Below are 27,375 nucleotides of genomic sequence, written 5' to 3' on the forward strand. Positions count from 1 at the left end.
GCCGATCCGGTGTGGGCAGCTGCAATCTCACAGCCCCTCTGCCAGCAAGAGCCAACCCTGCAGCCAGTCAGGCACAGGTGGGAGTTTTGGGACCCTCCAACTCCTGGGCCTGCCAGGTGCAGGGTTGTCCCCGCGGGAGCATCCAGCCCTTGGGGCTGCAAAGCCCCGAAGGCGGAGGAGTTCTGCTCTCTGCCATTGTGCCGTCCTCTGTCAGATCATGCTGTGCTGGCAGTTTGCAAAGCTGTCTATTATCGGCACGTTAATAACCTTTCACAATGTTTAATTACTTGGAAAGGTAATCAGTCCTGTGGTAGTTCTTTAAAAAGCATGCCCATTTCACTTGCTCTTGGCAGAGACTTCTGCTTTTTTGTCTTTCATTCTCACAATAAATACGTTACAACTGATCCTGCTTCCAAAGGCAATACCTATTTGTAAAACAAAGAGGAAGATTGCTCCCTGGCTTTCTGGGTATCAGCTCTGCAGCCGGCTGCTGTGCCACAGATCTCTCCCACCGACACCATTGTGCGTGGATTCAGGAAGACGTTTTGGTTTTCGTTTTGTTTCTTTAATGGCTTCTCATTTAAGGTGCCTGGTTTGACACGCACAGCCAGGTACTCAGGGGCAGACTCTTTACTTCACCGGCAGAGCTGGCCCTGCTGCTGGCTGCACATAAATAAATAGCCAAGAAGAAGCCATAAGTAAGTAGCCCGGTCCCCTCTGCTGGCTCACTGCTGCCCTTCTGCCACTGACAGCAGTGCCGGTGCAGGCTGCGACAAGCTGCGATGCCCAAGGCTGGGGCTGGCAGGAGGGAGCAGGAGGACCCGGCAGCTGCGGGAAGAGGACAGGCAGACTGTCCAGGTGGGTGAGAGTGCCACCAGCCTCTCTCCAAGGACAGCTAACCACGACATTGCAAGGGTCAGGGGCTCAAGACCACCACAAGCCACACCTCTGCTGCGTTCGGTGCACCCCAAAGACATGGCAGGTTGCTCTCCTTCCACACAAGGACACCAAACGGGGCAGCTTGGGCACATTGCCTTTCGGCTTGTGACCCTATGCTGGCAACTGCAGCAACCACGAAGGTGTGGCGCTATCCTGGAGATCCTGGACCCCACCAGCTGATGGCTGCGTCCCCTGAGGCAGCTTGGGAGCACTGCACAGCCACTGTTTGGGGTCGCCATGGCTGGCACTTGCCACGCTGGTGCAACCCTGGGACCCTGGAGCCAGCCCAAGAGCAGATCCGTCTCGGTGTAAGCATTCTCCAGCACTGCTATGGAGGGCACAGGTGTGCATGGACACACATATGCACACAAGCATACCTGCGAGCCAACGGAGCTCTGGCGTGTAAGAAGCTGTTCTGTCCATGCCAGAGGCCAGCCCCAGGGAGGGCACAAAGCCCGTCAGGCTCAGGCTCCCACTAGCCACAGCCACAGCCTGCAGTAGCGGAAAGTACTAGACTAGATCGACTAAATTTGTCCTTTTCCACTGATGAACACTGTCCTGTGAGCCAACGTGTTCTGCTTCGGCCAGGGGGGTGCTCACTTTTGGGGAGAAAAGCATAAAATGGTATCAGAGCAAAACATTATTCATGATGGCAGTAAAAGCCGCTGGCATTTTCTTCCTTTCTCCTTAAGTATGAGTTTGTCAAATAACCAAATGAAAAGCCCCCAGCAGCTTTCAAAGGGCCAGGCTCGCAGCCTACAAGGTTCCCCCATATGGAGGCATAGTCAGAAGCCCAGTCCCAGTCCTGCAGCCCATCCACGCTGGTGTTTTTCTCATTTTCTTGGAAGTCTTGACAGGTTTGTTTTCGTCTTTTTTTTTTTTTCCTTTAAAAAAAAGAAGCTTTTAGCAGCCCTGGGGCAGAAGGCTCTCACTTGCTAAAGCACAAGGTTTGCCACATTGAAATGTAGGGACGTGCCCACAAACGGGAACTGGCTGTCTTAGCTTTTGTTCTTGACTGTTTGCCAGAACCCTTAAAACAACAGGAGGAGGTTCAGCTACCTAAACATCCCTGCGCTCGGGGGAGCCTGTAAACGCGGGCATTAACATATCAGACACCATCGGTGCCTTTGCCAGCAGCACAGGCAACCCCACTGCCAGGCGGCCGTGGGGCGAGAAGGAGCAGAAACACCTGGCAGTGCCGATGGTGTGTACCTCCTGGTACAGGCGCCAGGTTGCGCTGACCCAGGATCCTGTGTCCTTGCAGCACTTGGTGATTACGGGCAGGAATGTCAGGAAATACCATTGAGTGCTGTGATGTTAGAAAAACGGTTATTCTAGATTTTAGAGCTAGGCAAGTGGTGATCCCTGCGCTGTCCCACCAGAGACGTATTGACAAGAATTGGATTTGTATCAACGAGATGAACGGTCACATTTCTCCCTTCCCAGTGTTTGAAGAATTTGTTTGAAGAACAGTGATGGGAAGGGACCAAAACTTGTAGATCGGAAGAGATGCTGAGCAAAATGCTGCCCTTAAAGACCTGAAAAGCAATCTCTAGTGCAGCCAACAGTGGTAGGTGCTTCCTCAACACAGACCTAACCTGTAGCTCTCCACGCCATTCCAGGGCTGCATATCCTTATTTAACTTGGACAGCACACCTCAGTCCTCAGCTACAGATATATTTAGACTTCTATTTCAGTCATAGACTTGGAGAGAGACCAGATTTACACCTCAGACCTTGCCTATAGTCATTCCTTGGCCACCTCACTGTTCTGCTAATGTTTATTTAAACAGATGAGGGGTGGAGCATGACCTAGTAAGGGGTTGAGAAGCTCTCCTAACGTCCATCTCTCAGCTGGGCTCTTGTCAGCCACCTCGCTGACATTTTAACCTGGGAGGTCTGGGGCAGCACCGCATCTGCCTCCAGGCTCCACCTCAAGGTGCTCAAGATCCTTCAAGTCCCTTCTGTTGGCTCCCGTTTCCTTTCCATTTGTCCCAACAGGGCTAACTCAGAGGAACTTAGGGTTTCGACAAGCTGCATCGTACACCTCAAACTCTACTGGATACAAATTCTACAGCAAGAGTCCCCTGGTCCCTGTGGTCTTCACCTACAGCTCTTGGTACCAGCTTTCGCTTGGGCTCTCCTCCTCCATGTCCCTGCACACCTTTGAATCACCGAGGAACTCAGCAGCTCCAAATTATCCTTTCCCTGGGCTTTCCATCCCTGTTTAGGTTTCTCTTGGAAAAGTAGATAGGATGGAGCTCAGCTCCTGTAGCACCTAGAGCCTTCCTCTACTCTCCCTGACCATTTCCTCCTGAATTCCACCATCACTTGGGTGCCTCCTGGTCAGGGGAGCCTCCCAGATGGGAGCAGGGATGGGAGGCAGCACCCTTGCTCCCAGCACTTCCTCAACCCCATCACTTAGGCGAAGGCTAATGAAGACGCGCAGGTGAGTGCCCACCCCTGAACCACCTCCTCGAGTTTGCAGGTCCCACTAGGTGGGTGAGCCAAACCCTCTTCCCTCGCAACGTCACGGCATTAGGTTATAAAGTTCAGCTTGTCAGTAAGTAAGCCAGTCCCACCCACGACTTCTTTCCACATAATTATGGTTCGCAGAGATACCAGGAAAAAAGGAGAGCCCCTGCTGGAGATGCTGACGTCTTTTTCCTTTCAGGTTCAATGGCTGCTTTATTGCGGTTGGGTTTTCTTCCTCCCCGCCACCCGGTCTTTCTCTGACTGGAATCATACCCCTCCGAAAAACGTGGTGACTTTTGCTGAAAAGCAGTTCTGCCACTTCTGTAGCGAGGCAGCGCTCACGAACGGCACAGTGGTAGTTACGGGATGTGTGGTTTACCTCAAGACGTCACATCTCCTCCCCCCAGAGACATCAGAAGGGTTATTGCTCAAATTCAGCTTCGATTGTATAAAGGAAAAAGGCCCTGTGACTTTCACTGCTACTTTTAATGTTCTAAGAAACCTTCATGCTCCCTTCCCCAGGCTGCATCAAAGGGCAATTAGCTGGGGCACAAGATGCTGCCTTTTGGTAAACATACGCATACGAAGTGCGGTCTAAAATCCCATGAGTCAAATTTCAGTATTTCCTACCCGGGGAAAGAAGCGATTGATTTTGCTTGGGGATTTTTCCCAGGTGAAGGCTGGACAGAATGCAGAACTTCAAGTACCAGATTTGCACTTTCTGTCATTAAAAACTGCTGGTGAGCAGAAGGGGTGAAATATCCGGCATGCTCAGCTGGAAGACGGTCCCTAGGGAGCCATTGCTGGGGACGGTCACGGTCTGTGGAGGGAAGGAGGGCACCGGGGCTGGGCTCACCCTGCAGAGCGCTGTGCTCTGCTGAAGCAAACACCAGCCCAGCAAAAGCTGGGCATCCTCTCTGTGACAGGAAAGCTGTGAAACCAGAGGTGGGCAGGCTCGGACACAAGCAGCACGGGGCTGCGTTAGTGCGCACTCAGAGAGCGAGCTGAGAAAGGAAACCAGCAAACCAGATCTCCCCGTCCCGGCTAAAAAAAAAACAACCAACCAACCACACAGAAGGTAAACAAATACCATCACCAGTGGAAACGCAGCCATTCTCACCTCCTTCACGTAGGCAGTGGGGAATGGCGCAGGGCTGCCCAGCCAGGCCACTGGTGCTGATGTGGCGATGCTCAGGGGAACCCAGCTGCCACCGTCTGCCCCAGGTTTGGTCCTCTCCCTGGTTTTGCTGGCAAGAACACCCCGTCTTTTCTCACAAGCCACCCCCAGCTTTTAACAACGGTTCCCCTCTGGCAGACCCCTGTCAAGCTGAACTAGTACAAGCACAACACTGCGAATCCTGGGGGCGTGAGGTTTTTGCCCCTACAGCAGCTGATGGGCTTTTCGTGAGCTGTTTGAGCCTCGCGTGAGCCCCGGCGAGCGGGGTCTGCAGGCACCGCTCCTGAGAGCTGCCCACTCGGAGCTGTGATGATGTGGGGAAGGGCAAAGGGTGCAAAGGCAAACTGTGCTGTGGCCTTTTGCTCACCGCAGCTTTGGGAGTACAGCTGCAGTGTCTGACCAAATCTATGACCGAGCTCCTCTTTGCTAAAATCATCATTTCGGATTTCCCGTGTGGTGCCCAAAGATGGGGTCCCCAAGGGAGGTGCAGGCTTCCCTTGTTTTTCTATAAAGACACTGCGCTATGCCTAATGAATGCAGGGTTTACTCATGGGTGCCTTCCTCCCGTGTGCAGTACCACGCTGCGACCTGCCCAGGAAATGCAGCTGGTTTCCTGCAGCGAGCCGGGCAGCGCCTCCTTCGCTGAAGACCTCGTCCACCTGCCTATTGCTCCAGCGCCAGCCTCCTGGGCTCCTCCAGGAAAGGTTCTCATCCACAGATGAAAAGCGCTCGCCAAGGGGATGAGCGGCGCTCACAACCCTTGTGTGTGGAGGGAATTCGACCCGCCCCAGCTTCGGCAGCAGGAGCTCGACGCCTGCCTCCCTGCCGGCCAGGATGCGGCATGCACGTCAGGGAGAAGGAAACAGTTACAACACAACTAGATGGAAGATGCATGTGTGCATTACAAGGACATTATCTCCTAACGCCGCTGAGGTGTGACTAGGAAAGGAGTTCTCTTTAACAAAGCTGCCCCAGTGAGGAGAGGCCAGGGATGGGCACCTTCATGCCAGCACTCTGTCTCTCCTGGGGCTGGCAGGCTCCTGGCATGAGCTAATTAACCCTTCAATTGCTGAGGAAGCTCAGAGGACCTTAATTTGACAGTCACCGTAAAAATATTTTGTCTGTCAACAGAGTCTTTCATCCAAGGATCTCAAAGCACTTTGCAAGTATTAATTAAGCTCACCAAGCTAAGTATGAATAATTATCATCATTGAACAGCATGGAGAACTGAGGCCAAACTTGCCCAAGAGCACCAGTGAGGCCCCAGAGACCGGCGTGGAAGAGGAGCAATTCCCAGCTGCAAACCTTCCTGCAGAGAACAGCCTCAGCCTGCAAACGGGCTGACCCTGCCGTGCTCCGCTCAAGGCTGTCCTCCCCTGGAAGATCATACGTCCAAAAGACGGGGCAGGGGCGGGGAAAGAAAAGTTATTTTCATTTTGGAATACAATACAATCGATGTCACTGTAAAAAATTGAAATGAAAATGTAAAATTCCCATATCAGTGCGAAAGCTTTCTGAACACCAGAAAAGGAGTGTTGTTTCATTTATCCCGCGTCTTGTGTTAGCCCCTTCTACTGTTCTGTGCGAGATCAGTAGTTTCTGAAAGTAATGGATAGTAAATCAGGTGTTGAGGAATTAGGGACAGAATTTAAGGACTATTTCAAAGCCAAAGAGGTCAAATCTTCATTTATACAAACTTGCTTATTATTTCCCCTCAGTATTATGAATCTCAGGGCTAGTAGCACTTTCATTTTCCTATGCCTCCAACCATCCTGTATCAAAGTGTCTCAGAACAGAGTTGCCCAGGTTGCAAGTTCAGGTATATTTTAAAGTGATAAAGACTCACTGTCATCAGCCAGTCTGAACTCTTGCACAGCCCAACCCAGAGGAATTTAGCTATTTACCGTGTAGATAGCCCAACTACTTACATCACGTTATTTGGTTAATTTTCATGGATGTATCTATCTGTAACTGCTGAAGGTCTCTGAAGTTTCCCCACCTTCAAAACCTTGCTCCATGTTGCATGGAGAGGCTCCAATATTGGGTTTCTTGTTTGCAAATTCCTTACCTACAGGAATGTTGTGGGAATGAATATACAAATATGTGAGATTCGAAGATACCAGAGCAATGGGGAGGGGAGTCATAAATATACCTCACGCAGATAATAGCGGCTATAAATTCTATTGCCTTGATCTGGCTTGGCGCTGGTGCTCTGCAGAACTACTTGCTGTTCTTGTTCCTCTCTCTACGGCAAGCTTCACTGTTTATTACTGATATATAACTATAGCACTATGGTTGCCTTCTGGACAGTTCTGGATAAAAGCCTGTCCAGCGTGCAGATGGTGGTGGGCCCACAGGGACCCCCTCACCCATACGGCTCGAGTGCATGTTTCATTGCTGCTGAATCTCTGGGCGGCTTCAGATAAAATGGACAGGCAGGGCGGTGGTACAGGGTTTCGAGTTACTGACCAGTTAATTAGGAAGGGAGAGCCTTTTCTCAAGGAGCGCTGGAAACCTCCTCACCCAAGCCATTGCAAACTGAGCTCGATGAAGTGTTTCAGATTGGTGCTGCCTGTTTCCAATTACATCCAAGAGCATTTCTGTAGTGAAGAGCCAAAGTCTTGATTTATAGGCTTTTGGGCAAGGGAATGCAGTGTTTTTTATTATCTTTATCTCTAAATCTGCTCTTGTTACTTGTTGCTTACAACAAACTTGCAGAGTTGAATGCAAAGGTCTTTTGTTAAGGTTTCCTACACTCAGGTGCTAAAATCTATCATTAAAGACTAGGCTAATTGCTTCTGCATCAGATGATAGACAAGCCCATCCATTTCACCCCACTCAGCATGCCCTTGGGAGGGGAACAGGCGTTTTGGGACGGCGTCCCCTCAGAAGGTGCGCGAGCTGGAGACAAACCTCAGGCTGATGTTACACAGCTACGCTGCCATCCCACCCAGACCTCAGTCACGGCTGGAGCCTGAGCACTCGCTCGCACCTCGCCGGCATCGTGGCCGGTGGGAGAGGCAGCCAGCCTGCTCCTGCACCACTCGCTCGGCATCAGACATTCCTCTGGCTGGATTTTCTGCTGCATTGGCTTCCCACATATTTATCCTGACATCACATGGGCTGGGGCCCCTCCCGCCTCTGCCCAGCGTGAGTTTGCTGTGCAAAAAAAAATATGAAAAAAAATCGCTTTCAGAAAACGATGCCTTCTGTGGAAGGAAAATGCTCAAATGCAGCGAAGAAGAGTTTTATGAGCTTTGCTTAAATACTTGTTGTGCAACATCCTTACGGGATTTCATTATTTATGATTTTATCTAACTACAGTCTATGCCTAATAGCTCGGAGGTGCTGTTGATTAATTTTTTCCAGCTCTTTGATGTACCGGCAATAACTTGTCCATGGTGTCCTGTGTCAGTAAAGTGGAAATTGCCACAGTATAGTCAAGGCGTGGTATCATGAGGTGGCCAAAGCTAGAATAACTGCCTGTGTCCATGGCAGGACTGAGGTTCCCCCCCGCCGCACTCTCCCCATTGCATTGCACTGTTGGCTGATGGTGCTGTAATGAGTCAACCCATTAAAATAGGAAAAAAAAAACCCAACCGAAAAGTGGTGTTTTTTTTTTTTTCTCTGGGTTAGTGAGTTGAACTCGCTCTCCATGTGACCAGGTATGTACCAGAGCCGGTGCAGAGGACGAAGGGAACGATCAGGCAGTGAGGAGGAAGAGGAGGAAGAAGGGCAAGTGGGGGCAGGCTGTAAGATCATCTTTTGACACCACACCCTACGTATGGACACTGTCAGTATAATTCCTACCGTACTGGTTCCGTCCTCGATGTTGTAATCTGTTTCTGTGAATCTTTTCAATTAGGTAGTGATTTATTGGTTAGTGGGGTGGGTTTGGACAACCTCCAGCAACAGACACGAGATCCATTGCCATGCTGAGCTCTGTCCTGTTGCCTGCAATGAGAAGGCATGAAATTTTTTCTTCAGGAAATGAATCTTTTTCAAAGTGATTATAAGATTATATGACTAGGCTATCGAGTGATGTAAACCTGCCCATTTCCAAAGGCTTTGGTGCAGTTACACAACTTACAAAAGGATTTGCTTCAAAATTTTTAGCTGCCCCAGCACATTAGTTGCTGATTAACTGGAGGTCTTCCTGAAAAGAGTGCATTTATCAGCATAAACAGACTCTTTGTTCCCTTATGTAGGGGTTTTCAGTCTGCCCAAGTTAAAGTTTTTGCCAGTTCAAAATTTATTATTTCTTGTCATCATTTCTCTTATAGCCGTCACCTCTCTGGTATTAGTCCAATTCTGTGGATTTGTCAATCATCACCACAAAGAAACCCGGAGCCAAAATAAACCTGGCACGACTTGATTTCTGTATTACAAATGTACTGGCACAAACATTGTCCACAAAATCTCCCATTTCAGCAAAGTGCTTGAAATCCCATTGACTTCAATTAGGAAGTTAAGCAAGTGCTTAAATGTCGTGTTTGAACCAGGGCCTGAAGACCGTACCTTGGCCAACTGGATTGATTTGTTGTCTTTTTTTTTTTTTTTTTAATAATACTTACGCAGCTTTTAGAGGAATTTCCACGTTTCAATTCAGTCAAGACATCAAAAACTTGGGTGAGATCAAGGAGAACTGAAAGCAGATACTACATTTTCTTCTGGCATTTTTGATTTAGAAACTGTTTGTAGTAGGTTAAGCATTAAGGATTCATGGAGAGTGAATGAGAGAATGAGATGGTCTTCTAGGACACTTCCCTCTTCTTGAAATTACAGGGTCAAATCTTGAAAAAAAATAATCTTACTCAAGCAAAACGACACAAGGAAGGGAATTACTGATGTATAAGATACGGGAAAAACCTGGACCACTACGAATGGGCTTTACTTCATGGTAGCTGATGGTGTCTGGCAATTTCATACTACAAGCTACTCCTGTTCTCCCTGTATGCAATTACATAGGCATATCAGCGTAATGCATGGTTATTACAAAATAACCACAACATGCTGGGAAGAACATTTTATGCTTCTTAGTTGGACAAAGCTCATCTGGTCTTAATCTGATTTTTTTTTTTTTTCCTTCTTAAGGAACATCTTCTATTTTAAGATTTTCCCCATTTAGCTAATGGAATCTGTGTTAATTTGACCTCTGTTAAATACATTTTTTTCTATTATTCTCTCTGCTGATCAAAGGGCTCTGGGGCAGTTTCCTGAGAGGCTGGCGTACCTTGCTGCCAGAGCAGGGAGCCAGAGCAGCGGCATGTACATGCTCTCCCACCTTCCTCCTGTTGGGAAAGCGGCTTCCATCCTGGCCGCCTCCGAGGCCGGCTGCTCGCCCTCAGCCCCAGACCCATGTGCTTCCCTTGCCCAGACCTGTCCCTCCCGGTTTTCGCCACCCTGGGAGGTAGAGCCATTGGGCGCTGTCCCTTTTCCCGATGGGTCTGGGCTGAGGGGAGATCCCGGGGAGCTGGGCCTGCGCCCCCTCCATGCTCCCCAACAAGAGGGAGGCGGCGGCAGCTTATTCCCCTCTTGGTTTCTGACAAGACCAGCAGGGACTGCTGCCTTCCACGGGGCTCGTTCCCACAGGCGAGCGGGAGATGGGTGCTGAGCACGCCTGGCATCAGCCGGAGCCTCCGAAGAGCAGCGCTGGCCGAGGAGCCGCCCAGCCCTGGCGCCAGCCAAGATGGCGATGCCGGCATGGCTGAGAGCAGGCCAGCAGGCTCCTGGGGAAACTCTGCCTATTCCCACCCAGTGTCAAGAGACTTCTAGCTTTAGGCAATCAGTCTAAAGGCCTGAAATCTTACAGCCAGTGACCCAGGGCATGGCTATGCCACGCCATGGAGTGGGGTGAAGACCCCTGAGCCCCGGCGGGAAGGACCCCAGCCTTCGGCCTCGCACCGCTCCCCAGCAGCTCCATCCTGCTGCGGGCAGCCTCCACACCGCCCTTCCCGGCATGTCTGCTCCCGGGCGAGGCGGGCGGGATGGGGCAGGAGAGACCCAGGCCGAGGAGGGAGCCTTTTCCCCGCCTCATGCGGAGACCGGGCATGGCTTCCCCGCGCCCCAGCAGGGGTGAGAGCAGCGGTGCCGGCTGCAGCACGTCCGGGCCTGGCCCCCGGCCCCCATCCCGCCACGGAGCGGCCATGCCGGCCTGGACCAGTCCCATCCCTGCCTTCTACCTCCGTCCCTTGTTTGTAAAACGGACACAAATACTTCACAAGGGTGTTGTGAAACCTAATTAATTAATACCTGTAATGCACTTTGATGTCCTCGCATGAAAAGTCCTATATAACTACAAAGCATTTTTAATGTTATAAAGCAAGAACTTCTTGCTGTCTTGCCTTGGCAAAGAGGCTGATTAGATGTTATCGGTTTTGCTGTTTACACGTACAGAAACTGCTGCAGTAGGGTTTGGATCCTGTTTTGTTTTTAAAGAGTAACATAGTAAAATAATGGAAAAGTTAATTTGGGGGTCTGTTCCCTGTAACTTCAGGGAGCAGCCAGTTGTGACTTTGTATTTACTGTCCATGAAATAAGTTAAATAGTCTTTCAAGAGGAAAACAAACCTAAAACCCCAAACCAAAACAGTAAGTTGACATATCTGTGCATACTGGTGTGCCCTTATCACACCTGCAGTAACTGTACCGAAAGGCCTTCTAGCCTGAGCTTGACGAAAAAGCTGTATGACAGGAGCACTTAATCCTGCATTTAAAAGATTGCGTACGGCTTGTGTTTCATAGAAATCAACTGGCTCCTAAATAAGCGCCTGTTTGGGCCAAATTTACCTGACTATTTTTGTCTAATCCGCTGTTAAGACTGTCCTCTTTGCAGTTTTACTACTTAAGTGGTAAAGACCCAACCTGGGGTTGGACTGAGGAGCCCTGGTTCTCCTTCATGCCTTCATCATGAAATGCACAGTTCTGTCACGCCAGCAGACACAATTGCAGAGCCTGTGCTTTAACTTACACTCATTTAATAACTAATGTCATCAAAATCAAGGGTAAGCCATGCTGTACAGCCCTTCCCTTAGTGGGGTCAATGATGTACGTGCACAGTGGAGGGATGAAAGTGCAGCTTTAAATGTTAAAATTCCCAACAGGCCTGTCCAGTGCTGCATCTAAAGATGCACTAATAAGTTAATGACAAAATACAAATGTGTCGAGTCCTGTAATTTAGAAAACTGGAGCCAAAGGAGTCTTAATAATCCTGCTTTTCTTTCCCAATTAACACTGTTTACTTTCTGCATTTCCTTGACCTTGAAAAGGGATCCTGCACAATTCCATGTACTTGCTTCCACCTTTAGCCCTTACAGCACGAACACAGCGCCCAGACTGTGCATGGCTCAAGTGGCGTCACACTTGATTTAAATTGGACTATAAAACTAGAATAAAACTCCATATAAACATTTACTCCACATTTACAAGATGTACTTTGCAGTCAGTCTGCCCAGGACAGGATAATTTCACCGCACTCAGCAGTGTCGTTCTGGACTGACAGCAGCAATGAGCCTCTGCTCCTTCCCTCTCTGGCTGCCAGCACCCACTTTTTCTCCCTTCCATGAAATCTAAAACCGGCTGTAAACTTGGACATTATCATTTTGCTAACACAAGTAGGTAAATACACACATGAACCACACTGCAAAGGGCTTGGGCTCTTTGTATGCTGTCATTCCAGCAGCCGCCTCAAAGCTTGGGGATGCCCAGAATTGCCTGCGAGCAATAAGCAATTGCTCACGAGCACTTTTTTGGTCTTTTTTTTGGTTTGTTTTTAATGACAGCTTCTCCCTGTGCTCATCTGGACAGGGCAGGCGGTGCGGCTGAGCCGGGCGCTCTTGGGCCGTCCTGCCCAGTGGAGTGAGAGGGGAAGGAGCCAAAGTCCAGCTCAGGTGCGAGCAGCTGGAGGCAGGAATATGCACGAGAGGAAACTGGGTACATCGCCTTTGCAAAACCAAATAAACAATGCATTTGGGGGAAAAAAAAAAAAAAAAGCCCCCAAAACCCAGCTTGGACAAAATCCTTTCCTTCCCCCAGCCCCCAGCAACAGTGGGTTGCAGAGGCTGAAGTGTTTTCACACTGAAAGCATGGCAGCCTTCGGGAGCTTTCTCTACAGTCTACAAATAAACAAAACCCAGGGAGTGTTTTGCATTCAATAGTTAATCACAGTTGGCTGAGTGTTTATATTTTTCTTCACTGTAAAGGCATTCTTGGTCCGCCTCCCAAACAGCTTGTTTTGTCTGCGAGATTTAATCTTGAGTGGCAGGACTAGGCGTAAAGACAAGCCTCAAAACAATTCTTATTTTTCTATAGCAAGATGTCAGGCTGTAAAAGCTAACTTCCCTGCAAACAGGCCCCTCGGGTTGGCGTGCACAGGGCTTCTTGCTACAATTTCCAGTCTGCCGTGATACGGCGGCCCATAAAGCAGCTCATTTCACTCGGTTTTAACACCTTCGTGTTTGTGAACTGCTCCTTAAATAGTCTAAACGACTCCAAACAGCTAGAATTCAGTGCATGTTGGACCAGTTTCCAGCCCTAGCTCCTCCCTGAAGAAGCATCTTGTTTGTATACAGGGCGCATTGGCTCCAGATGCCCAGCCCACTTTCAAATCCAAACATGGTTTTTCTTCAAGGCAACATCAAGGTACCTTTCATAAAAATGAAGGGATGATGCAATATGTCTACAGTGCTTCAAGTACTCAAGCTACTCTGCTCAAAATTAGCTTAGGCGCTTACTTAAGAGCACCGTGTTGTATAGACAACAGCTACATTTTTGGAGCAGTCCCTACTAATACAAGTGACCAAAAATGTATTGAATGTCTGCACTTCTAAGATCTGAAAATGATCAGGAACAGCGAACTTTTGAAATCTCACCACTTTTGCTCTTCATTTTGTTTCCATGTGCTATTGCCTCTGAACAATCTTTAAAGGTAGATAATATCAGGTTGTGCTTGGCTGTGCTGAGATCTATATCGCAGGTTTTAAAAAAGTTAATAAAACCACGTCAAAGTTGCCTGAGAGGTATGTCTGCAGGTCATTTAGTCCAACCTTTTGCTTGAAGCAGGACAATCACCAGCACTAGATCAGGACCGCCACGGCTTTGCCTACTCATGTCTCAAAAAGCTCCAGGGAGATGCCCCAACCTCCGGTGGCACCTCTTCCACACCTGGACTGTGTCCTCTTGGTGGAAACGCTCTCTGCCCTGTGCTCGGTGTTCTGGAGATTTGTGCCTGCGATAGCGTTGCTTTTGGAGGAAGAATTTTTCATAAAAGCCTTCCCTGTAAACATAATCTGACAGAGCCTGAAGGAAGGAGTCACGAAACTCCCTGCAAATTCATTTCAACAGGTTCTGTGGCTCCCTTAATCCTGTGTATGTAATGCTAGACATAGGTATATACTTCTGGTACTTACTTCCCCGTATATGCTTTAAAATCAGTATAAATTGTTCTTAGCAAAGATGGGGTCTGTACGAATCATGTGCTATGTGATGCTGGTAACCTCCAGCACCTTCTGAGAATTTTCTCTGAGCTGCCTGCAAGTACAGGAGCTGCTTCTTGAGCCCCCATGGTACCTCTAATAACACTTCACACAGTACAGCTAATGCAGGGACCCTTCTGCCAGACTATGTCACAGTGAGGAATACACGGCTGAATTTTAAAAAGGGCCAAATGATCACACGATCCATTTCTAAAGCACCATAATAAAAATGCTAAACCCAACAAAATGGTGAATCAAAACACAGAAGAAATACTCCTGTCATCCATAAATAAGCATGAGAAACCAGGTGATTAGATTACTTCGAAATCTCAATTTCTTATAAAGTTCCCCAGCACCAGCTAGTGCCAGAGACAGGGAACCGGATTCAGCCGAGCAATGTCCTGACAGACAACACCTCCTCTTCGAAAACCAGGCGCCTCCGAGTGCTGTTTGTAGCCTTGCTTTGAAAAGCCTTTTCTTGACAAGCCGGCATTTACCCAGCTTCGCATGAGCCATCCCTGCCGGTGCCGAACACCCGTCCACTGGAAGAGAGGAAGGCAGGACCAAGTTGCGGGGTTTTTTTCATGCAACCTGCCCATAATTAGCCTCAAGCAGCAGCTGAGTCACTCACAAGAGTCCCGGGTGCTATTAGGACCAGACACGCTACGGCCCAGCGTATAATTATACCAGCCACCACTGTGCGGAAACTGCTCCATTTAGCTATCTGACCCCATTAGACAGACGCTGTTATTTCTTCTTGGCTACAAGCGCTCTGAAGAAGATGAGCCCAATTCTCACAGCACAAATGCATTCACACAAACTCACCTCTTCCCTGCTGAAAGCAGAAGATGCCGCCCTGTTCCCTGCTTCACCTGTGGGCTGCCTGAGAGCACCCCCGTGGTCCGGAGGCAAACAAGAGATGCTGAGACACAGCACCTACTGGGCACAAGGGACAGGGAGATGAGTGCAGGAAGTCTAGGAAACGCAGCACACTACGGTATCTTTTTCAACAGAAAGCAATGATAAAACCATCATTGAAATAAGCCACAGCGCTGAAGAAATGTTAACAAGCTGTTTCTACAATCCAGATTTTTATTTGGACATTTTGCTTCCCCTTCTCATAATAAGGATAGAAAAGTTCAGATGGGAAGCTGGTCGCTGATGGCCCCTGAACTTTTTACGTGCCTTTAGGGCTGGGGATGCAAGGCGAAAGTTTTCTGCAGTGTCTGCTCTCTGGTAGAAGGGAGGCAGCCAAACAGAGAGCAGGCTCGGTTGGCCAAAACACACAAGAAATCACCCTTAGCTGGCAGGGCTGTGCTGGAACTGCGGATGGATTTTGCAGCTGCCTTTTCCTATCAAGGTGCTAAGAGGAAATGCCAGGCTTCAGCAGCAGCAGCAGGGTAGCATTGTCCTCTGGCACTGCTCCTCTGCCATGGACAAAAACAAACCTAGCCTCAGCTGATGAGCAACCAAAGCCCGTTAGCTCCTGCAGCCAGGATCTCAGGGAGAGGGAGCGAGGGGCACCTGGGTTGCAGAGGTGGCTACGGGCAGTGACTGAGCCAGCGGAGGCCGTTTCGCTAGAAAAAGGGTCAGGGATTTTTGTCACTCCTGGCTGCCATCCTGTCAGACCGGGTTCAAGCGAGGTTTGCTGGGAGGGACGGGCCATGCTTGGGCTGCTGCTGATTCTGCAGTTCAGAGAAGAAACGCATGGCTCCAACCTTGCGCCGCTACTCTCACACCAGTGCTACGTCCCCCTCGAAAGACACAAATGGCCTCGACAGCTCTGATTTTTAACCAAGTACTAAAAAATCTTTTGCTGAAAGGGAGAGAAAGGGAATAAAGGAAACAAGATGTCAAATTACAACCAGCTTGAATAATTTCAAATAAACACCGAGGAAATAAAATGTACCCTGTTTGCTGGCAGGCTCGATGGCTCACAAAGTACTCGCCCCACCCAAATCAAGGGCTTGAGATGCAGCAGCAGTGGAACAGAAACCCCTGATAGCATCAGAGTTGCTTTTCCCTGGTTCCGCATTGCCATCCTCAGGGATAGAAAAAGCATCATTAGGGTTTAAATAGAGTTTGATGAAAACACGGAGCACCCCAAGGATCAATTTTCAGCACGGGCAGCTGCAGCACGAGGCATTAATTCTTCACCTTGTCTGGTGACAGAAGAAACGCGGGGAGCTGTAGGCACAAATAACATTAGACTTCTAGCGTGTATTTTCCTTTTCATGCCTGCAATTAAATGCTTGCTTTACTTCCTGTTGTTTAAAAGTGTATTTATTCTTTAGCACTGCAAGAAAAACCTCCTGTATTTTTTTTAATTTGCACTGGGGAACATGTTTGAAGGCTCATATTGTAGACTCAGCAAGTGGCAGGGCAGCCGCCAAACCTTGCTTCCTTTGTTGATTTCTTGATGATTTAAGACCTATTTTCAGCAGCTTATCCCAGCTCCCCCCCTGCCCTTTTGCTTGGTAACTACCATTTTAACAAAATGGTGTTTGTGCAGTGCTTTGGAACCAAGAACTGAGCTTTTAAACGTAAGACAGGGAATAGAATAGGAAAAGCAGCACTAAACTCACCGACACACCATGGCTTTTCAAGCCACGTGGCTAGGGATACATGGCAGAACCCTTGACTTCTTGCAGAATACTATTTGGACTCCTAGTCTTTTATTTCATACTTAGCCAAAATTACTTGCATGTTTCTGATAGCTGTGTTGTTTACTTTCCCCCAGGGCAAAGTTTGAAATTATTCTCTGAATCTACGGAGGTCAGTAAAAAACCCAAAAACCTGTATTGTTGATGTACATTGTTCATACTTTTACTGGCTTTGCCCATAGGAACAAACCCTATTGTTTCAAAGTACAAACAGGAAAAGATATAGCCTGATCAATGGTTTATTTAGGTGCAGGCTTCCTTCAGAAAAGGAGAATACACTTTCCCCCTGCTGATACTACGATGCAAATTAAAATTATATGTGGTGCAAAAAATGTAGCCAATGCTATCAGAATGATTATCCTCTCTGTTCTGGGTAACAACAGAGTCTTTCCTCAGAATTATTCTGTTGTGGAGAACATAATACTTAGCTTAATAGATAAAAACCAGTTTCTACTGATTATTTTTACAGCAAATAATTCTATATTTAATGTAGACCCATAAGACAGCAGCGCACACCTTGTTGCCTTGTTAAAACATAAACCTCAAACTTGCCAAAAATAGCAGTAACTAGTCAGGATGAAACAAAAATGTCCCAGAACATTACAGACACCTGAAAGTAAAAACTGAAAAGGAGATGACTTAAGGGATTTTCAGTAACATTTAAGAAGTGAGAAACAGTGTAACCTTTAGGTTTAATGAGCGTTACAATACATCAATTACAGAGACATAAATAATTTAAGGCAAGAGCATTCACTGGCAGTCAGTTTGGTCACAGACTTCATTTGCTTCACAGGGCAGGGACAGCACTCTGTAATTAAGAGTCATGGTCAGAAGCCGTGTCCAAAGCTTGTTACCTCCTTGCAGCACGCCCTTCTCACAGGGCTGGAAGGGTGAGAAACTCCCCTTCTCCGCTGACAGAGGACACTAGCCCTTCATCTCCACGTAATGCTGCCGCGCAGACGTGGTATTAGAAACGTGTTTCAGACCTGAAGGGGTGTCCCTCACATGCTGCTACTGGTTTCCAGCACCTGCTCCTTCTCCGGTTGTTAAGGGTACTGACATGGGAGGAGGAGGACATGCAAGTAGCAGCCCTCACTCACCACTTAAACAGATTTTTTGACCTTTGCTAAACCCGCAGCCTTGTATTAGGGGGCACTGCTCAACAGAGACTAACCAGACTGATGCCCCTCTTTCCTAGGTAAGAAATCTCTTTGTGTCAAACCACCTCAAATAAACTCGAGGTACTGCACTTCACTGCTACATCTCGTCTCCTGACTATTCACCAAAGATGCTTATTGCTACAAGCGCCAAACAGGATGAGACGAAGGAAACACAGAGAAACGTGTCTAGTGAGCGTCTAAGAACGCGTAGGAGATTCGTGATAATTCTAGCAATGATTTCTTCTCAAAAACTGACTCAAGTCTACTCCATATATGAATGGGAGGATGTTCAAGAACACTCGCGATACTGAAAACCTTGCTGATTCAGCAAATGAAACATGCTAATCAACAAAGCAATGACCAGCACAACAGAAAGATCAACAAAGGCCAAACTATGGACAACACTGTCAACTTTTATTTATTCTTCCAGCTGCTTGTCCAGTCTTTCCAGCAAGTTCACAAAAAGTCTAACTTTGAATTTGAAAGATTTGGTATTACTTCTAGCACAGTGGATTATGTGTGCAGAGGAATAAAGGCTTGACCGTAAGTTTGCACTTTAGGGACATTTGGAAATCGTGCATTTAGTAACTAGAAGCTTACTGCATTCTTTCAATCAAAACTATAAGAGAGTAGAATTTAGGCTTTTCAGTATGTTCATAACATTGCTATTTTTCTCTTATGTTTTGCTGTTCTCATAAACCAAAAAACTAGCCTAGGTGCGACTGCTCATCTTAACATCACGTAATAGGAAAGAAAGTGATGAAAGTCTCATTGCCATTAAATTTGCCACAATGAGTATTATCATAAAACAGGAGATAACAGAAATAACTCCAACTTATTAGATTACAGCTTTTGTGGCTAACTTAACTGCCTTCAACACATACTTGATTTGATATAAAATGATTCAAACTAACTCTCTTTGCCGATGTAGGATTTATACGGTTATCCTTCTTCTGGAGAGACTTCACTCATTTCCATGTTTTTCCTCCCAATACCCTACTTGTAGTGCTAACACCTGCAATACATTCTTCTGAAAACTATCAGGAAGGGCTCCATAAAATATTGTGCAGGTCAAAGAATGCAGAGTAGCTTTGAAATAAAGAAAATGTTCATTAAGTGTAAGAAAAATGCCTTTCCTTCTAATCTGAAAACTGACAGGCTTGCAGACTTTACCTTAAACACACACAGTTCAGTTTCTTTACTTTTCTACCTTTTTCTTTTTTTTTTTTTTCAAATACTACCATGACATAAAATTGGACTGAAACCATTAGTTTGTTTCCACACATATTAGCGAAACATTAGTGAAACGATTGAATTCAACAGAAGGAATTGGTGGTTTAGGCTTTTTATATCCTCAAAGTCTTCTCTTAACACGGCTTCTAAAAGTCTTAGTCCATGAAATGATTCTTTATCATGAAATGATAAAGCAGTCTTTTGTCCAAAATTACAAGGACTGAGGTGAAGGATGTCTTTTTGGTTGAAAATGCGTACTAATTCTGAAGAGTGGACCTCCTTTTGAAATGTTTTGCAATTGCTAGCCTTTGAACCATGGCAACTTATGAAAAGATTAAAAGAAAAATCCTGGTGCCACCTGGACAATCAGGTACATAAAGCAAACACTGTGTTCCTTGGGCAATCACTACAAGACTGAATCAAACACAAGGCTATAAAATTTTAAGATTCCAGGAATTTACTGATGCTACTTAAGGGTTTTCTTTTTACCTTTTGAAGATGCTGGAGATTGTTTCTATCAGATTTTGAACACTATGAGAACAAGCGTTTTTCATTAGCCATCCCTCCTTCTCCCACCCCATTCACAAGAGTTAGCTTATTCTTGAATACATGTGCGTGGCTTTGACTTTCACTTGAAGAAATGCAGATGTGAGATCACCCCAATATAACAAACAATGCCTGTTTTCAGTCACTTAAGGTTGTTCGCTTACAGTTTTGCTATTCACATAAAACCACTGCCCTTCGCATCTGCTCTAAGTCTTGGTTTGCAGGCAAAAAGCCTAACGCAATGCCCCCACCGAGGGAAGTCGGGCTCAGACCTTTGGAGCCATTTACAGTCCTCAGACAATGCAGTGGGAGTCACAGGGGGGTGGGTCACAGGACAGAGTATGCCACCTCCTCCATCGGTTTGCAATAAGGCTTCTGATTTTGTTTGCAGCTTATTTTCCAGCCAAGAACTTCAGTACTAAACATAAACCCAAAATGTGCCTATAAACTAGCTAAAAATACCTGTAGGTTCTAGAGGCAAATTATTTGCATAATTCTTAATTATTAAGCTTCACTCATCAAAAGCCATCTACATTTCCTAGGTGGACATTCCCCTAGCAAGCACAATTTTTAATGTAAGATAACAAGTTTTAGAAAGGGTAGGAGAATGCTGCCAATCAAGTGATTTGATGATTCTCCATTGCATAAGCAGACAGTGGTGCTACAGTGAATAATTTCAAAATAAATGTTTTCCAGTGGCACTGTATCATCTGCATACTATTCATTTAGTTCCTTATATTTAGCAGAAGTAGGGCACATTTTCCATATGCCATTTCTAAGCGACATATACAGTTAATTTTATTCCTTACTGGAAAGTACCCTGGTCTATTTACAAATTAATTTGGGAAGTGACATCGTGACAGTTAGCCCCAACTGGTGCGCCTGACCCAAGCGTGAAAGAAAGGATGAATAGGTGGGATTTTGCATTTGGCATTTCAGAATTAGGGGAGGTAATGTTTCCAGTTATATACACCTCAGATTATTTCTGAGAATACATGTTTAACTTAAGCATTAAGCTAAATACCTATAGCCCTACATTATTTCATCGGTTATTTTTCCAAGACATCATTCATTCCTTTGTTGAATGTCTGCTTCTTCGTCTTCGCAGTATTTATCTTGCTTGGAAAAATTACAGGCCTATGAAAGATCTTTATTTTGTTATCCTGATTTATATAACTAGTTCCTTGCACATGGGTACTAAAGAAATACAACTTTTTCATAATGGCAAGGGGAGTTCATTAGAAAAACAAATTGTACAAGTGGAAATAAAAACAAAGCGTAAAAGCATAGCATTTCATATAAGATGAGCTTTCAACTGAAATATTAAAAAAAACCCCTCCAACACCCTGCCATATAAATATCAGACCAACTGGAAAGGCACTGAGAATTGAACTGTGCAACTCATATCCATACCTGTGAGAATAACAACCACAGTGAGACGCAAACCTCCAAGGCAGAATATGGCACTGTACAGTCCGTTAGGCATTCCTGGTACATACGGCAGTTTTATATTTTCTTAGGATAAGCGGGAAATGTTAACTAAATATACAAATTACATCGTATTTCTGTGGAAAAAGCAAATCCAATTTACACCATCTGAAGACAAGGAAAGAAGGCATAACATACAGGACATTGTTGGCACAAGAAAATGTTACCACATCAAAACACCCTCTTAAATTTAATCCAGTAGATATATAAAGGAATGGCAGTGGCAGAGGCAAAGGGAGGGGATGAATATCAAATATTCAGTTTTAAGCATGCTAGTGAGGTCTTTGTTTCGGAAATCTGACAAAAACTGAAGCTACCAAAGCCACGTCAGAGGCAAGAAAGCACCTATATCAAGACAGTCCAACCCATTTCCAGGCATTCTTCTTGTGGGCTGCCACCATGCGCAGACTGAAGGGTATGTCCAGTATCATCTCCGTGCCCGAGGCTGCCTAAAGCTTCCCATTAGCAAATGCTGCCTCCTGGAACTGGGGGACAAATGTTTTGAAATATGCCCTAGTGAAAAAAAAAGAAAATGCATGGTTAGGAACGAGTAAACTTGGAACACGGTCTGTGCATGTATGCAGACAAGGTTTTAGCAGAGAAGCGTAATGTTACCATGCTCAGTCCGTTATTAGATCTTATAAATGGGTAGTGTTTTTCTTCAAAGTTTTTAGTATGCAGCACATCCATACACTTCAGCTTTCTAGACCCAATAGTACTTCTTCAGCGTCCTCACCACTAACCTCTCGATGTGGTCAACACTGCAAGAAGAGCCTGATGGACCTTTCGTATTTATCCAATGCAAAGCTCCAGAGATAAACTGTATTATGCATTGGAAAATAAACCTTTGAGTGGCTCTTAAAGTGAGAATCGCTTAGATGAGCGCAAGTGTGGCTACGCCACTGCCTGCAGCAATTGTAAGTGGGACTTTTTGATGCAGTTGATGTTCACCATGTTTCAGGGATAAAAAGGCTTTTTTCGCCCATATTGAAGAAAGCTTCATATATGGTACCAAAGGCCCAAAGACAAGTAAATGGAGCAGTAAAATTGTGAAGAGAAGTCAGAATACGTGCAGGAGATAAGCTCTTTATCTGTCTCCTTACAGAAACCTTGACGCAATACAGAGCCACTGTTGATGGCAGTAGTTTATATAAGGCATAGTGAATAAATACTAACGCTTTGGATGATCTGTAATTCCTTTTCTTAGACTCTGAAAGTCAGAATGTTATTCTATAAATTAAGATGTGCTTTGTGTATTTTGGATCTTAGTCTATCTTCTTTACAAAGAATCGAGTGATTCATAAATCCATAAAATGAGCTGAACCTAAGTATCCAAAATCGAGTTTGACCTGTACCTTTGAGTTGATTGCACTGAAATACTCAACCACGTACTAAACATATTTTATGTGACCCAATGATGACCTTTATTTGCAAGTTGTATTAGAAGCTGCTTCATCATTCTGACTACTACTTTCTGCATTGAACTTTCTCTTTCTCTACTTTTTTTTTTTTTAATTTTGCTTTCTGTTCATATCACTGGTCTTTATAAACTTCTATGCAAGGAGAAACTTCTGTTCTCCTCACCAAAAAAAAATAAAAAAAAAAGAGAAAGAAACCCAAAGTGAGAATAGCTGCAATCAATTATGTCCTGAAGCAAACATTTGCTGATCATTTTCACAATCATGATATGTATTTCACAATTTGTGTAGAAGCTTTGGCAATTACTGAACACCAATCATACCTCCTCACATCTAAAGGCGCTGCAAGATCACAAAAGAGAACGCTCCCCTCTCTTTGTGAAGTTGTGCCTGGCAAATTAATTAACAGAAAGCTGCAGTCAGCTTTTGTACAAAGGCTGTAAACACACACGAGATGCCGTCCAAAGGTGAACAGAGCAATAGAAAGTAAAAGCATTTCTGGACTGAGGAGCTGAGCCCAGAAATGGAAAAGAAACGCAGCAAAACCAGCACATACATTTTATAGCATACACAGATTGTGCTGTGTATTTACGGAACACGCTCTGATTTACTGAGTCAAAGTTCAGAAAGCAGCCCTCACAATTATGCCCACAAAAATGATTGTTCACCCTGGCACACACGTATACATAAATCAGCTGAGAAGGTATGCCTGCCATCTGATCTTAACAGCTGAATGCCATTGCTGTATTGGTGTGTTTAGAGCATACATTTGAAATTGTAGCCTATGTACGTCCCGGTAAGCTCTACATCATTTTGCTAGCTCAAGGAATAGCCCTTGCACATTGCCAACGGCAGGATCTATCATCCTTTTATTTCCCCTTGCATTATCTGTCCTCACATTTAATTACGTTTCCTCTCCTTGCTTATTTTAAGTAGCTTCTTCCTTCCCTTTTGATAGCTTCTCTGCAGACTCTTCTTCCATGCACACGCTCTTCTTACTGACTTGATAAGTGTTACTTAAAGCTTCCCTCTTCCTGAATTGTAAAAATTCTTAAGCATCAAATGGGATAGAAGCAGAAGTATATTCCTACATTTTAGTTCTTTTCCGAAACATCATCCTTATAGCATTTCTGTGCTTTGTATTAAAACCACACTTGCTGCATTGTATTTCAATGACTTTTCTGTTAGGTAAATTCCAGAACGAATGCTTCTAATACCACATACACCCTCCCACACCATCTTTATCTACACCAGCATCCTTTCTTTTCACTGATTCCTGCAGCAGAGCTTGTATCCTTTGCTGCAAAACTAAATCTAACACCCCCCTACATTCTGATCAGATGTCCTATTTCAAAGAGGATGTTATTTCACATGAACCACGAACATGAAGAAGAGATTCACATGAACCTCTTGGAGATGTTCCACACACTACAGAAATTCCATTACTACTTCATAATTTGTAAACATCTACTTTTTTTCTTTCCATACTTTAAAGTACATGCTTAAGTTTGCCCTTATCATTCATGGTCTTGTCCAGACTGAAGCAAATGTAGTACCACATGTTTACCCAGGATAAGTGCCTCCATTTCTGCCCCTCTCCCACACACCCTAGACATCTGAGATTAAAGAAATTTTGGAAAAAACCATTTGGATAATTATGGTTGATCACACACACAAAATAAATTACCCCTCCCCACCCCAAACCAAACAAGATCCTGCGAAGAGATCCAAAAGCACAACATACTTGATCGAACTGTATGAGCTACAGCACATGTAACAGACTGAAAGACGGGGAAGTAGAAGAAGGGAGGTTAAACTGCTTCGATATTAATGAACACTGCACACAGGGAGGGAACGGCAAGTGTTAGCGTATAACAGTAACAAGACTGAGTACATATGAAGGAGTAGAACAGGCAGCAAAACCATTACTCATTATCAGAGCTTGCCGGAATTTTTTTTTAAATCACATGACTCATTCAATGGAAAATTATGTTTTTACCCAGTTGTGTGCATTTCTGTGGAAGTGCTACTGAGTTTTCATCAGGAAAAGAATGAGGCACTTGAGTTTGGCTTGATCTGAGAAGAGATTTTCTCGTTTGTAGAACTGAGCCTAAACAATCGGTTTGATATTAACCTCGTTATCTGTGGTCCAACATCTCAGAGATGATGTATCTAGTAACACAGACAAGGTCCTGGTGCATCACGGGAGCTGTATGTATAAACAAAACAGCAGAAGTAGTCTCTTCAAACCACCCAGTCCATGAAGAATGATGGGATAAATCATTAAAATTTCTGCTTCCAGGAGGCACTGTGCTACTGCTAGCAGATGTGTTATAGTGTCATATTAACTGCATTTTTCTTCATGTTCCAAGCAAAATTCTTTAAAGAAATTTTCATCTGACATGGGACAAAACTGTATGTAAAAATATTTGAATTTCCTCTGAAATGGAACTTACGACATTTTTTCTCCCCTGCACAGGTTACCAGCAAGGAGGAAGAGAACAAGCACCAATTACTGGTTGAGTAAGTTTCATTCAACCAACCGGCCAAAGCGTACATGTTTCCACACAAATAGGACCACGACACGGGCATACTATTTCACAACTGATTACATGAAATAACTTTAAAAGAAACATACAATTTTCTGAAGGTCAAGACTCTGCTACAGACTGGATGGCAAAGGCCTCTTTCACATGGAATACTATTCCTTTCAGAGAGAAACCGTGAATATAAACATGAACTCTGGAAAAAGATTCATTTCTCATGCTGTATTCACACAAATTTACACCCTCAGTAACTTTGATTTGTGCCACACCACAGGAATTCACATAAAAATCTCTCAATTTTTTGTTCAGACACTTTGACACACAACACTTTCAAGTACCTCAGAAGTGTTTTGAAATTATTTTTACATCTACTAGATACATTTTTCAGCCCTAAAGAACTGTTATTAAAAAAAAATAATCAGTAATTTGGGTACCTGCTCAATTACACAGGAGATGCAGAAAGGTAACTTGATTTATGGTTTCTCTAAGCTGTGTCATATGGCAGAAATCAGTTTTTGATCAATGTTTTTTCTCCTTTCTGGGAAACACAGAGCTCCTTCTTTCTCCTGCTTTACTCTACCATGTTCTTGGTGGGTCTGTGTCACGCTGAGCTTACACCAAGCTCAGAAGAACCGCATACAATGCTCCTTCAAGCACAGAGAAACTGGTTTGTACAAAGTCCACAGATATTCTTTACGTGAGTGTTGAGTATAATGGCTCTGCATCCCTCTCATAATGGTTTAGATCTTAGCTTAAAAAGTGTGTAAAGGGTTGCTTTCTTTTCATCTTAGAGTGGGTGCCAATCTTCATTCGCATACAGGGACATGTCGTCTAACTCTTTGTTGAGTGTCTTACTGTAAGAATCTATTGTTTTTTGCCTATTTGTTTTTGTTCCCTCAAATGGTCATTTTCCAAGTTCAAGGTAGTAAGTTATGGGGTTTCTATGGAAATTTTTCTTCAGCACTCCAGAAAACAACACATTTCGCTGTAGTTAAACCACTATATACGTTTGATATGGTACATTGAATTTCAGGTGCTACACTCAAGGACATCTGCTGAGAGTAAAGCACTTATCTTTCCCCCACCTTATTATCCAGTGGAAAGTCTTGCTATTGCAAATGGTAAGTATCTAAAAGAAGGCAGAATTGGATGACTTGTTGTTTACGTGTTTTCTAGTGATATAAAACACTGATTGTGCTACAAGGTCTCCAGAAGCCCATACATGTCTAAATCCCAGAGTGTGGGTTTGCAGTGCTTAAAACATACTTGACTCGGAATTCACATGCTTTTGCAAATTTTCATTCTAATTGTTTTTTCCAGTTTAACTTAGTGCTGGGTTTTTAAAGTCTGCATTGACCATTTGATAATACCTTTTGCCTGTGCTGAAAATCTGCAAAGATTTTAAATTATGTAGCTGTGATCTCCCATCAAAAAACACTTCATTTATTTATGGTGAAAACATCCTGAAACTGCAACGCATTTGTTTTCTGTGATTGTTTTTGTTTGACTGGTGTTACACCCAACTATACAATGGTGTTCTAGTTACCACTCATTGTGTAATAAAGTTAGAAGAGTTGTCTAGGTGTTTCTAATCCTCTTAAAAATTCATGTGGGCAATTCAGAGTAGAACACAGAAATTCAAACTCCGCAAGGAAAAAAGCATGCAAAACGCTGTGCCAATGAGATTTCTGCTTTTTCTGTCTGGGACAAGGACATTCATCATGGGGTGATGAATCATCTTCCTAAGTCATTCACAAAATAAGATTCCCCTTAAACTCCTCGGTTCAAGAGTGCCAAGTTTTTCAGCACGCTGATCTCAAATTCATCCATGCTACTAGCCCTATTTGCACTCATATGTTTTATGTGTTTCAGCTCAAGATGTGGGAGTTTCAAGTGCCTTTTCCATCAAAAGATGATTTGAGGAAAATGAAAGGGATGAAGTAATCTTGATGGCCCACATCAAATACAGACTTAGCTGTATAGCAACATGTCTACTACCAGCACAGTGTATTCTGTCCTTGCACATTCTTTACTGGTTAATGAAAGCCTTTGAGCCGAAATCTCGATCTTTTCACAATGACACATGGGCTCTCATTACTTTTCTCACTGTATCAGCGCATCTATTGTGTTCCTTCTCATCAGAAGACAGATTCAGGTTATTGCACTTGGATTTTTCCAGCTATCGGCTTTGAGAGAAAACTTTATTCTTAAATACTGCCCATTATTTCAATATTTGAATTAATTCTTGTAAAATGTTTT

General features: G+C 44.8%; 1 protein-coding gene across 1 annotated transcript in view; it reads right to left on the minus strand.

Moving 5' to 3' along the window:
- Positions 1–20,793: 20,793 nt before the first annotated feature.
- The window catches only part of BABAM2 (BRISC and BRCA1 A complex member 2), a 173,827-nt gene continuing 167,245 nt past the window's right edge, over positions 20,794–27,375 (minus strand). Inside the window, exon 12 of the mRNA XM_063328660.1 lies at positions 20,794–21,665. Coding sequence (XP_063184730.1) covers positions 21,602–21,665 — 64 coding nt within the window. The 3' untranslated portion in view covers positions 20,794–21,601. The remainder of the gene's footprint in view (positions 21,666–27,375) is intronic.

This window comes from Chroicocephalus ridibundus, chromosome 3, assembly GCF_963924245.1.
Source record: "Chroicocephalus ridibundus chromosome 3, bChrRid1.1, whole genome shotgun sequence".
In the NCBI taxonomy this organism is placed as follows: Eukaryota; Metazoa; Chordata; class Aves; order Charadriiformes; family Laridae; genus Chroicocephalus; species Chroicocephalus ridibundus.